The following is a 13484-nucleotide window of genomic DNA, read 5'->3' as shown; positions in this document are numbered from 1 at the left end:
TGTTTCCTGGTTTTGGAGGTAATATTTAAATCCTTTTGAGCTACAGTAAGAGCTCAGGTATCTTCCATGTAGAAGAGTGCATCCATCACCTTAGGCATTTTGCAAAAATTAGTTACAGTAAACCCCACTTTTGGCTTTCCCTTCTCCTGGCCTCAGTGTTACTCATTGGGCAGAGGCTGAAATCCTGGTATCTCCCTCTTCACAGTCTGAAAAAACATGCTCACAAAAATAACCTGTGTCTATCCGTGTGTCCTGTCTCCTTAGGAATGTTAATTTACAAAGATTAAAGATTTGTTTCTACTTTATTCTGTTTTATAGGGTTTTACACATTAGGAATTTTCAGTAGATAGTAAATAACTTAGTTTTGCTAATTATGGTAATTTTTAATTGAATTAGTATTACTCATGAGTCAAATATTTTATCTGCTTTTCTAGGTCTACCATTTGTTTTATACTTCAGCTAGATCCATGTTAACCAACTGTATTTCTTTTTCCACCAGAAAAAGACTAGTTGCTATCATACAACTAGTCTCTAGTTTAGGTATTTACTCTTTTAGTTGAAACCAAACACACACACAAATAAATGTATTTAGACCAGGGCTGCCCAGATTTGTCTACGATAACGAAAATGTCCTGTATCTGCTCTGCCCAGTACGGTTGTTACTAGCCACAATGGCTGTTGACCATTTGAATTGTGGCTAGTGCCACCAAGGAATTGAATTTTTAATTTCATTTTAATTAATTTAAATGTAAATAGCCACATATGGACTAGTGGCTACCATATTGGGAAAGCACAGTTTCTTGTTTTTGTTTTTTTGAGAGAGACAGAGACAGACAGAGTTTGCAAGCAGGGGAGGGATAGAGACAGAGGGAAACACAGGATCCAAAGCAGGCTTCAGGCTCTGAGCTGTTGGCACAGAACCCAATGCGACACTCGAACTCACAAATCGCAAGATCATCATGACCTGAGCCAAAGTCAGACAATTAACCAACTGAGCCACCCAGGCACCCCTGGAAAGCACAATTTTAGACAGTTGAGATATTCCTGCCTTATATCCTTAAATGCAGCCTGCTTGGATCTGCTGAATGCCTTCATCAGTGGTGGTGAGCAGGGAGACTGCATTCCAGGTTAAGGAGCTGGGGGGACAACATTTGAACTATTCTTAGCCTGTTGCAAAGGACTACGGACACCTTACTGAAGTTCCTAATCAACTGCATGCTAACTTTAAGTCTTTGAAATTGGAAAAGCCCTGTGGAATCATAGAAGTGGGTGGTAGTGGAAGGGCTGCAGCATTATGGGTCAGGCTGAAGCCTGAAGTGGAAGGGCCTCTCGAGCAGCTGGAAGCTTTATTTCTGTTCCTGCCCCAAACCCTGTTTGGACTTCAGGGAAGAGGGGAATGGAAATTTAAAGAATGGAAAGGTACCCTCTAAACATTGTAGAAATGGTGATGAGTTCTGTAGTTATGGAATGATTACTAGAAAACCCCCTCTCTAGTGCTAGGTACTCAAGTCTTAGATTTTCTGATATTCTATAGAAACTATTTTATTTTCCTGAGTGGGATAGTAGTAAAACCCTTGTGTCTAATATGTCATAGTTTTTGTTTGTTTTAGAAACAAATGAGAGAATGGCTGTTTTAAAGAACTTTAAGCCAAATCTAAATCTATATAGAATGTGGATGGGGTCATGACATCTTTATTATGCAAAAAGGGGAGTTCAGAGATTATTATTGATTGTCTAAGTTTACATTAACTTCTCACTGTACTGAAACAAAAAGAGTTTCTTCTTGGGGGAAGCAGAGTTTTCTGTATGGGGCCTTTAAGTAGGTAAGTAATCCCTAATTGAAAAAACACTCCACCATATTGGAATTACCACTCTTTAAAAGTTGTTGATAAAAGAGTTCTTTTATCTATACTACTCTAATCATCTTTTGTTGTTGTTGTTTGATTTTTAAATTACCATTCAGGTTGTGTTCATAAGTTTTGTGAGGTAAGGAGATAGTAGTCTGTGCCCATAAATTATGGGGAAAGAAAGGTTCAACATTAAACTTCTTCAATTATTGTATTTCCTTTCCTTAAACTGTAGAGAAGGATGGTATAATAGAGTTTATTTTTATATAGTTAAGATTCTAAAATATATGTGTGCCAATACTGTTTGGCCTATAATCTCAATTTGCTGACTTTGTCAATTATTTTTATAAAGCATAGGAGTACTGCCACCTTGAAAAGTTTTTTATATGTTTTATACAGATTTTTTATGTATTCATATTTTTGGTTTGTGTTGTTCATGAACCCTAGACATTGACCTATATATTCTCAGAGCCAAAAAAAATCAGGGCATGCATGCCTGGGGAGAATCCAACAGTGACCTAATTAGTAATTATTTATGTTTTAATTCTGTTTTCTCTAGTATTTTTTTAATTTTTAAAAAAATTTTTAATATGAAATTTATTGTCAAATTGGTTTCCATACAACACCCAGTGCTCCTCCCAACAGGTGCCCTCCTCAATGCCCATCACCCACCCTCCCACCCCCCATCAACCCTCAGTTTATTCTCAGTTTTTAAGAGTCTCTTATGGTTTGGCTCTCTCCCTTAACTTTTTTTTCCCCTTTTTCCTCCCCCATAGTCTTCTGTTCTATTACTTTTAATGTGAATCTGTATTTTGAGTAAAAGACTATACAAACTTGTACATTTCCCCTCAAGGCAGTGTTTCCCAGGCTTTATTAACCTTTCAGAATTTGGTCATTTCTGGCTACCAGCTACCTTTGATACGGTTTTCATATTTTTAATTGACTCATTATAACTTAAAAAATTTAACAGGAAAACTTGATTATTTCTGCAGTAAAACCATTATCACTACTGAAAAATCGTATCCATTTTTCTTTTTTTTTTTAAACGTTTATTTTTGAGAGACAGAGTGTGAGCAGGGGAGGGGCAGAGAGAGGGGGAGACACAGAATCAGAAGCAGGCTCCAGGCTCTGAGCTGTCAGCACAGAGCCCAACAGGGGGCTTGAACCCACAAACCATGACCTGAGCTGAAGTTGGATGCTCAACCAACTGAGCCACCTAGGCGCCCCGTATCCATTTTTCTAAATAGAAGTTAGGCTGGGGCACCTGGATGGCTCACTTGGTCAAGCATCCTTACCATTCTTGTGGGTTCTTGAGTTTGAGCCCCACATTGGGCTCCATGCTGTGACAGTGCAGAGCTCTTTGGCCCTCCCCCACCCATTCTGTCTGTCTGTCTGTCTGTCTCTCTCTCTCTCAAAATAAATAAACTTTAAAAATAAGTAAATAAATAGAAGCTAGGCTGTAATTATACAAATGTAAATTCTGTGAAAATACCACAATGTTATTAGATCCTAGCTAGCTATTTGATGCTGCAGGTCTGCCCAAGTGGTATGAAGTAGGGTAATAAGCATATGTTATAAAGGCCATTTAAGATACATCGAACAAAACTGTGACTTTTTTCCTTCTTGTGACCAGAAAGATTAAAGGAGAATAAACTAAGATCATTTCCTGTACCACCAGTTGTTCACACCTAGTCTTTAGGAAGCAGTGCTGGCCTAGAGGTCACAGGGGCAACTGAAGAAAGAGATTGTTGACCAGCGTTGGCTTGAAATGGATCAGAGTAACACCGAGGGTTCTTCCTGTTAGAATTTTGAAAGACTTGGTAATTCTGGAAATATATTTGCAAGTTAAATCTGGATCATTTTACTTGTTCTCTCCTTTAATGCTTTCCCATTTATATTTATATGAATGGTTTCTTCAATTTAATCAATTATTTTTTCCCTTTAATATCCAGGTATCTTTTAAAAGGTGTGTGTGTGTGTGTGTGTGTGTGTGTGAGAGAGAGAGAGAGAGAGAGAGAGAGAGAGAGAAAGTCATTTTGTGGAGAGGATTAACTGATGACAGTTTTTTAGGTAAAGCATGCTTAACCTAAATGAGAACTTACACTAGAATTGAGGCTCAGAGCAAAAAAGATGGGTCACGGGTTGTAAGTGATTTAGACTCACTTTTCCTTAACTTCTCATTGTACTAGAACTAAAATAATAGACATAATAGTTTTATTTTTTTTTAATTTTGTTCTGTTTTGGGGTTTTTTTTCCATAATAGTTTTAAATAAGGTGTTGAGTTTTTTAGTGACCATTTACTGCCAAGTATTCTTGTTTAGCTGCAGGAAGCAGTTCAAAAATCTTGTATTTTGTGTTTAATGATAAAGTTCTACAGTGACATCTTGTGGCTACTCCAGTGTTAAACCCAATGCCTTTTTCCTTGACTGGATTATTGTTTCTCAAGCTTCTTAAAACTGTTGCCCTTAAAACACCGTATCACTATAAAATGCAAGTCCCTTTATGTGAGCCCAGTGAAATCACATCTTTCACTCAGTCTGCATGGTCACAAAAGAACAAAAGTAAAGACAGTGAAACTAACCTCAAACTGAACTGACAAAGACCAACTGATTCTGAGACTGCCCCTTCCTAACCCCACACTTCCCTTCACCCACACACCTCCCTAAACCCTCTAGATTAGAACTTTAGCTTGGAGTGAGTTAGTGTAAGAGTTTACTAAAATTCCTAAAGTACACAGAGATTCTTGTACCCCTTTAGAATTAGGGGGTGGGAGTAGATCACAGAATCCTAGAAGACAGATTGTCTACAAGTTATTCAGTATTTGTTGAGTGAATAAGTTTTTCTGTGTGTCTTCATCCACCATGATTTTATTGAGCTTAATTTCTATCCTTTTATTTTCAAAGGAGTGAATTTTTAAGTCGTTCTACTTAAATTTTCTAAAATTGAAAGTACTTCTTCTGTAGCAGTTTCCATTTGCATCCTCTTCATTCTGCCTTGTCTTATATTTTTGGACCCTGCATGGTCTGTGGAGCCTCTGCTCATAAAGGGTGGCCTCTATCCTGGAGTCTTCAGTGGCATTCATTCCTGTTGCCTTCTCGTCTCATTCAGGGCAGAAAAAGGGAAAAATGAAATTATCTGATGTACCTTTTTTGGAGTGTAATGTATTAGCTGATAATACAGAATTTTTAAGTTGAGTTTCCCATAAACCGGAAAAGAATGATGTTATTGTATGTGTCCTTTGTTTCCCTTTCCTCTGTATCTTTTCTTGTCCCTTGTCCCTTTTCGATATGTTACCAATCCTTATGTCATCACACAGGAGTATAATTTTGGTAAGTTCTCCTGATAGTGAGCCTACAATTCCAGCATCAAACCTGTATTTAGAGGTATTATTCAATATATCATTTCTTCTACAGAACTTACCTCACCTCATCCCCACACACTGTTGAATGACTTACAATGAGTGAATTCTTCCAAAAGTAACCTGCAAAGTCTTTAATAAACATCCTCTACCCTGTAGAGCCTTTAATAAAGCTATTTAATAAGATATTTTAGCTTTAATAGCTTTAATAAGCTATTGAGCCAACCATGTTATTCTGAAAAGTTTTAAGGAAAAAAGTTTGGTTTTAAATTTTGTATGTGTTCAGCTGGACTATTTTGAAAACTGCAGGTATTAAAAAGGATGTGTCTGAGTCCTATCAATGAACTAAAGGTTTCTTGTTTTCAGACTAGAAGAAATGGAAGAAAAATATCTAATGAGAGAATCAAAACCAGAAGATATACAGATGATTACAGAATTAAAAGCCATGCTTACAGAAAGAGACCAAGTCATAAAGAAACTAATTGTAAGATTTGTGGGGGGAGGGGGAGGTTGTAACCATGTTAGTAATCAATAGACTGTGGGTTGGCAAAACATGGAAAAGTATTAAGTAATGCTAAGTGAAAATTGAAAGTATAAACTATATGCATTGTGATTGAAAGTTTATTAAAATGTTCATGAATTAAGAAATACAAAGTAATTAAAAATTTTAAATTTGGTATTAGGGTAAAGGGATTGTGCTTCTTTTCAGTATTTTTTTAAGAGTCTTTTTTAGGACATATGTTTAAATAATATGTCATTGCCAATGTACAGTTAGTATACGTTTGAAATTATATACAATGTACAGCTAATATACTATATGAACAATATGCATATTGTTCATGTAGAATTAGAGTTGGATAGGAAAGAAGAGTCAACACATGCATGCATCATCCTGTACCGTATACTTCCAGTTAGTCATGTTAACTTACCCTGATCCAAAGGGATATTCCATGGGAAAAGGGTTCCATTTTGTTAGGGTTCTAAGAAAGGCTTCAGGCTCTCTCTTAAGAGTCTCGGTCCAAACTGAGGTGTTAGGGTCTCTGACCAGTCCATCAGGGAAGAAAACACAGATTTAACAATAAATAGACTGCCTTCATTGAAGCTATTATTCTTCAAGAATAAGAAATACACAAATGTTTCATAATTCATGAAACATTTTAGAGTCTTCTGATCCATAATTAAAGTATTGTTTTTTACTATCACTAAAAAAGAAAAATCTTTCAGAGTAAAACTAAAAATAGAATGCTAATCACTCTATTGGCTCACTGATCTCTTCAACTGAAAACTATGGACATTAGCATGAAAAGAGAGCCTAGAAGCATTTATTTCTGAAGTCCTTTTTCTTTAACTTATCTATGTTAGCATCTAGGAAAACTATCCTGTTGGCTGGGACTAGAAGTTCCTGCCAAAAGCAGCAGGTCATAGATTGGGGTTCATTATGGAGCCAGGAGCAGACATTGGCAAGATTTCCCAGGCATTGTGAACATGAGCACAGCCCTCATAGATTGCTTTGATCACCTTACATTCCACACATGAAGTTATTAGCAAATATATTAAGTATATTTCATCCATGGTAGAAACAGCTTTTCCAGTTCTTAGTGAGCATACGTCACAGATATAGTTGTATTTTATCCTCACAACAGGATAGGTATCAGACTTCAAAGAATAAAACAAACTCAAAGCAACACCTAGTTGGTGACAGACTAGGAATCCAGCTAAGGGTTGTTCTACATGCTTTCCACTATACCTTGATTCTGTGGACTCTGAAGTACGTGGGCTGAGATTAATGATACAAAAGGTAGTGGTAACTAAGAAGGGAATGAAGAATCTAGTTCTACTAGAGCACAGTCCTGCATTTCACACTCATGTATTTATTTCCTAAAGTTTAGTTGTTCAGTTGACATATACTGGTCACGCGAAAGGCAAAGATTTATCTCTATGTAGGTCACTGTTTCTCTGGTCAGTGATTACCATTGCTGTAATACAGCTGACCCTTGAATAATGCAGGGGTTAGGGACACCAACTCTGTGCACAGTTGAAAATCCACATATAACTGGATTCCCTCAAAACTGAATTACTAATAGACTACTGTTGACTGGAAGCCCTGCCGATACCAAAGTCAGTTAACACTTATTTTGTATATGTATCATTACTGTATTCTTATAATAAAGTAAGCTAGAAAGAAAAATGTCACTATGAAAATACATTTACAGTACTATACTGTATTTATATAAAAAAAAATCAGTGTGTAAATGTACCCACACAGTTCAAACCTGTATTATTCAAAAGTTAACTGAACATTGAGGTTTCAGAGAGGAGATTAAGCAAGATGAAATGTATTTGCAGTACTGAAGATAATGCTGTATCAGTATCACCTTTATAGAAACAACAAAACCATGCACACAACTCCATGAATGTAAGTTAAGCATGTTCAAACTGCACAGCCTGCAGTTTGGAATAGAGATGGGACCAAGGAAACCATTTCGATCCAATCTTGAAGGGAAAAGTTATTAAAGGGTAGAGAAGGTGCTCGCTTCAGCAGCACATATACTAAAATTGGAACGATACAGAGAAGATTAGCATGGCCCCTGTGTAAGGATGACACGCAAATTCGTGAAGCGTTCCATATTTAAAAAAAAAAGAAAAAAGAAAGGGTAGAGAAGAGTCTCAAAGCATAGGGTATTGAAAGGTTTTGATAACCATCCCACTCCTTAAGACACTGGCAATCAGATTTAGAAACCTTTGAGGTGCCTGGGTAGCCAAATCGGTTAAGCGTCCAACTTTGGCTCAGGTCACAATCTCACGGTTTGTGAGTGAGCCTCGCGTGGGGCTCTGTGCTGACAGCTCAGAGCCTGGAGCCTGCTTCGGATTCTGTGCCTCCCTCTCTCCTGCCCCTCCCCTGCTCATGCTCGCTCTCTCTCTCTCTCTCTCAAAAATAAACATTAAAAAAATTTTTTTTAATCTTTGATGAACAAGGTATATAAATCTTCAGGTTTTATATTAAATTTTGAATGGAATGGCATTTATACATTACAGTTTTAAATTTTCAATAGAAAATGTCTAAGTGACGTTTATAATTCTTTTGCATAGGAGGATAATAAATTTTATCAGCTGGAATTAGTCAATCGAGAAACTAACTTCAACAAAATGTTTAACTCAAGCCCTTCTGTTGGTGTTATTAATCCATTGACTAAGGTATGTGCTATAAACACCATAAAATAGGGATGTAGTTTAAAACTTGCTTTAAAAATTTTAATATTTAGAGCAGCATAGGATAAAGCTTACAAACAATGTTTTCAATTTAATATTTAGGACTAAAATCTATGAATTCTTTATGTATACATTTTCACTGAACGAGGCTAATATTTTTGTTGAGAATTCTTATTCCTTAAAACATTTTATTAATTATAAACCCTTGGTTTCTACCATTTTGTTTTTCATATCTCCAAAGAAAACTAACTTTTAAATCTCCTCAGGATAATTTCTTGTCATTTTCTTGGTGTTCACTATTCTCTGTGGGATCCTAAAGGTACTCCAGCCCTGTATACACAACAGCGCTCCCTAACGTAAAGCCTAAGGCCTGCCATCTTAATGGACCTTGCATTGGACATGTATTTTGTTGCCTACTAGTCTTTGGAAAAAGGCTTTACTTCTCTCAGTCTTAGGACCTCTCATGACAATTAAAATTGAAGATGACCCATTTTTTGGGCCATCTTTGTTACTCTCTTAGGACAGATAGAAGAGCCTTGTAGACAAATGAGATGGGCATGGCTAAGTCTTACACATCTTTGTACCCCAGCTTCCTGTGGCTCCCCTCATAGTGCTTTGGGTATAGTAGGTAATCAATAAATATTTGTTCAGTTGCAAACTTTATCACATATTCTATAAGCTAGCACAGGTAAGTGAATAAAGCAAATAAGAATAAATAATTATATTGGCTTCACAGGAACTTATATATCTTCTGGAAGACATCAGTAATAGAAATAAAGTACTAGTGGTAAAGCTGTCTTTTGATTCAGATTTAATTAATTTGCCCATCATGCCTAATTTCTATTAGGCCCTTAGCCAGAAACTTTTGCTTTCAAAGCTCATAAAAATTTCTCTGTTAAGAACATGGGATTCTATCCTTCCTTCACAAGTTAAAGTGCTCCAAACTTTAAACTTAAACCTTTAACATAGAGTGACTTAAATGTTTTATGAAACAGAATGACTAAAGTAGGGAGGCATATAGCTTCAGAGCCTAAAATACTGCCTGGCACATTGAAGGTTCTCAGTAAATAATTGGTGAATGAATTAATATAGTTAGTTTCAGTTTTTAAGTCCATAATTTAGGGTGAAATAAGCTTTTAATTAGAGAGCAAGATTATGAGACTTGCTGAAACAAGATCATAAAAAGGAAAATATTTCTAATATATTTTGCGGAATTACAGTTTTAGCTATAAAACCATTACCGTAGAACTTTATAATAATACTTTTATAATAACACCAATAACACTTTTATAATAATAATATTTTTTATTTCTTCAAATAGTAACCTTAAATGGGTTTATTTAATGCCCTCTGGTGACCAGAACAAGAAAATGCACACATCTTTGTTAATTTTTGAATGACTTCACCTTTCACTAATATTGTGATTCTAGAAGATATCCTTTCTGTTTTCAGTTATGCTAAAGACTCTTTGTCAGAGACTCCATGACTGACAGAATATGACAGAGGGCAATCTGTAGATAGCAAGATCATTACTTTGTAAATAAAGGAAAAAGGCCAATTAGGCTTTTTTTTTTTAAACACTCGAATCATTTTGCAGAAAAATAGTTCATAAATTTAACTAGTACACATTTAGTAAAAGATGGGAGTATTAAAAATATCTTGCAACTTGTGAATTTTTATTCTGCACAGCAAGATGAGTGCGAATAAAATAGAGACTTAAGTTAATGATTTGTAAACTGATAGGTTTTGATACTCTGCGATTATATTCCTCTTGCTATCTGCTTTTAAAGACCAACTAGAAAATAAAAAAAGATGGATCACTTTTGTTTTATATCCTTTAAATGCTTTTAAAAGATTATGAGCCAATTAGTGATACTACCAACTGGGAAATGAGATTTAATTATGCAGACTTAATTTTCTCTCGTAAGGCAGCTTTGGGTCTTAAGTGGAAATGTGGAATATGTCTCAAACTATTGTGCCAAGTATTTTTTCACTTCCTCTTTTTTCCAGACAAGGACTGCCTCCCTTTGACAGAAGGCTAAAGTTCACGGACATCTCTTTAAAACTGTTTAACTTTATACCTTCTTCTCCTAATTTGAGCCCAAATCCGTTTAGCCTTGTGGTATCTGCAAGACCTGCTCCTTCCCCATTTCCTCACAGTATTCTTTACCCTTTGGCATTCTTTCCATCTCCTCCCCTCCCCATGAACACCAATCCTCATTCTTTTCTGGCCCAGGAGCATGTCTGTCTGTGAGGATTCCATGTAGATAAAGAACACCTCCAAGGATCCCCAGACCACACTTTCGGTGACACTGGTTCATTTTAACATCCCAATTTAACGTAAAGCTTCCGAAAATTTTCCATGCCAAATTTATATCTTCTACTATTCCTATTTTCTCATTTGTCCTTATACAGGGACTATCCTCACATGTATTATTTTTAATGCAGCAAAAGAAGAAGAATGATAAATCACCAACAAACAGGTTTGTGAGTGTTCCCAATCTAAGTGCTCTGGAATCTGGTGGAGTGGGCAACGGACATCCTAACCGCCTGGCTCCCATTCCTAATTCTCCAGTCCACGATACCGAGTTCAACAGCAGCAAACCACTTCCACAGCCAGTGCCACCTAAAGAGCCCAAGACATTTTTGAGGTGAGCCCCGTCTCACCAATGATTTTTTTTCTCTTTTCTTTTTTAACCTGAGAAATTTACCTTCTTACATTGCAGAAATTCACTACTTTAAGGACAGCCTAGGGAAAAAAACATATTACTGTGAAATCTTTTCAAAATATATTTATCACTTCTCTAGAGAACTTCTTTTTGGCTCTTAAGATTTTTTAAAATTTCTTGTCAGTTTTTCTATATACTGAAAGAAGTGCTAATTCTTAATATTTATGGATAATTGCTTCATTTTGAGTATTGTAGCCAATTTTTTCACTAATCATCTTTATTACAGAACTTTAAATTATTTTTTATTTCTGTTATATTTTTTCACTCTCTTGTTTGCCAGGCTTATTTACAAATATATATGCTTACTGCCAAAATAAAATATATGTAAGCTCTGGGAACTTCATGATCTACGTAAGCAAAAAATAAAAAAAAATTTTTACCATTGACATTCCAATTTTAAGTTAAACTCGGACTTTATTAAATGCATTCACAAGGAGAATTTGAATGAAACCCAATTGTTTATCCATTAAGTAAAGTCAGAAAGTACTGGTTTTTGGTAAATGTTTACCTTACTATTACTGATTCTGTGCTGCTTTAAATTTACTGTTTAACTTATTCCTACTAAATCTCAGCTGTGTCACCAGTAATAGCCTTACAGGTAGACTATCTTTTTCTAGGGTAAGTGATTACATAGTTAATGACAAATTATTTTAAAGAGAAAAAATAGCAAGAATGAAAATAGTCAAATACGTTTTGAATGTGTCTCCTGCTAAATATTTTGTGTTGCTTATTTTCCCTTGTGCATGGGTATGTTCAGGTATCAGTAAGATGCATGTGCATGAGCTCAAGGAACATGAGTACTGGAGTTTCCATTACACATTGTTGCGTGCCTTGTAATTTCCCCCAAAGACGGTAGGGATTCTTTTATTTTCTCAACTAGCCCAAAGACTCTTTAGTTAGAATTAAGTATAAATTTGAACTTTGAAGATGGAGGGGAAACTGGCTTCTGAATGGTACTCCTTTCCCCCTAGAGTATTTGCTTATGGAATTATGATAGTTCAATATAAATATACATGTAGTAAAAATACTGAACCATGGCTTAGTTACTTAAGTTAGTTATATTTGAGGATACATCTGTAAAAACCAAATGCTTCTGTCAGATTCTGAAATTTTAATTAACTAGAAGAAAAGGTGCTGAAAAAGAGGAATGTTATCTTATTCATATTTCTGACAATTCCTCCTGAATTTTCTTTATTCAAAGAAGGTGACATTATTTTTCTCAACTGTCTGGATTTTGGGGGGTTTTTTGTAATTTTTTGTAATTGTTTTGATGTGGCTCCTCCTTAACTGACTTCATCTGAGCTGCTGATGCACTCTCACGCTCTCATGGAGTGGAGAACCCAATCTAGTGTAGAGGGGTCTACAAAACACATCTAATGCAGGGAACCACTTGTGGTCATCTACACTGGTGTTTCTTTGTGCTTTTCCCTTCGTTTTGCAAAACAGCTTAATGCTGGGTTACATGTCTCTCTTTTTTTATGAATTCAGTCCTCCTCAGAGTGAAGCTTCCCCGGTGGCTTCTCCCGATCCCCAGCGCCAGGAGTGGTTTGCCCGGTACTTCACGTTCTGAAAGAGTAGTGTTGGCAACAGCTCTGTGTGGACTGTTCCTAAAAGCATGACCTTATACAGACCATTATGTGAACAGGCTTTCCTATGTCAGACACTGTGAATGAGAAAGTATTTGTCTCTCCAATTTGCAAATACACTATTTCCTGTGATATTTACTGGAATCACTCTACTATATTATGTGTGTAATTATAACAGTTATTTTTATTTGAGATGGAAGAGTCTTTAACCTTTGTAATTACTGCATAATAAATTTTGTTAGAACAAACAGTGCTTTTCATTTTTTTCTAGTAAGTTTGAGTTTTTAAGTATTTTTTAATTCTAGGTAAGACTTACCCAAAAAGTGTTTTCTGAAAAAAGTTTTCCTGCATAATAACAAAATATCAAATTATTTGACTTCAATAATCAAAACAAAATCAGGATAGGTAAATCTACTGATTTGTTCCATTACCATGTGTAATATAAACTGTGTCCTCTAAATTTACAAGACTATAATGAAAACACTTGTGGAAATTGTAGATTTTCAACTATAGAAAATACTGCTGACTTATTTATAGTGTATTTTACTACTCTGATAGTTGGGGATCTAGAGCTTCTAATACAGTTAGTATCTATGATTAATATTTATGGCCAAAGGCTATTTGGTAGAGACAGTTCTATCGTAATTTGTCTTAGGAATTAGTTTGTTACTGACACATGGACTCAACTACTACTCAACAACTGGAGTGCCAAATTTAGTTGATTAAGCAATGTAGATTTTAGAAAAATCTGGGT

General features: G+C 35.6%; 1 protein-coding gene and 1 non-coding gene across 8 annotated transcripts in view; both read left to right on the top strand.

The window, feature by feature from the left end:
- Positions 1-12978, top strand: part of FAM184A (family with sequence similarity 184 member A) — a 121570-nt gene extending 108592 nt beyond the window's left edge. For 2 of the 7 annotated variants that reach the window (XM_060616528.3, XM_060616523.3), the window contains 4 exons: positions 5572-5689; positions 8296-8400; positions 10864-11066; positions 12633-12978. In XM_060616528.3, coding sequence (XP_060472511.1) covers positions 5572-5689; positions 8296-8400; positions 10864-11066; positions 12633-12714 — 508 coding nt within the window. In that variant the 3' untranslated portion in view covers positions 12715-12978. Of the gene's footprint in view, positions 1-5571; positions 5690-8295; positions 8401-10830; positions 11067-11901; positions 11997-12632 lie in introns of all 7 variants that reach the window. The other 5 variants (XM_060616526.3, XM_060616522.3, XM_060616529.3 and 2 more) reach the window with 3 other exon arrangements.
- Positions 7732-7838, top strand: LOC132668175 (U6 spliceosomal RNA). Its single transcript, XR_009605521.1, has one exon. It is a non-coding gene; the product is annotated as a U6 spliceosomal RNA (small nuclear RNA).
- Positions 12979-13484: the final 506 nt, after the last annotated feature.

This window comes from Panthera onca, chromosome B2 (assembly GCF_046562875.1).
Source record: "Panthera onca isolate mPanOnc1 chromosome B2, mPanOnc1 haplotype 2, whole genome shotgun sequence".
Lineage (NCBI taxonomy): Eukaryota > Metazoa > Chordata > Mammalia > Carnivora > Felidae > Panthera > Panthera onca.
Note: the sequence above shows the minus strand (reverse complement) of the source record. Positions and strands in the feature narration are given on the sequence as shown.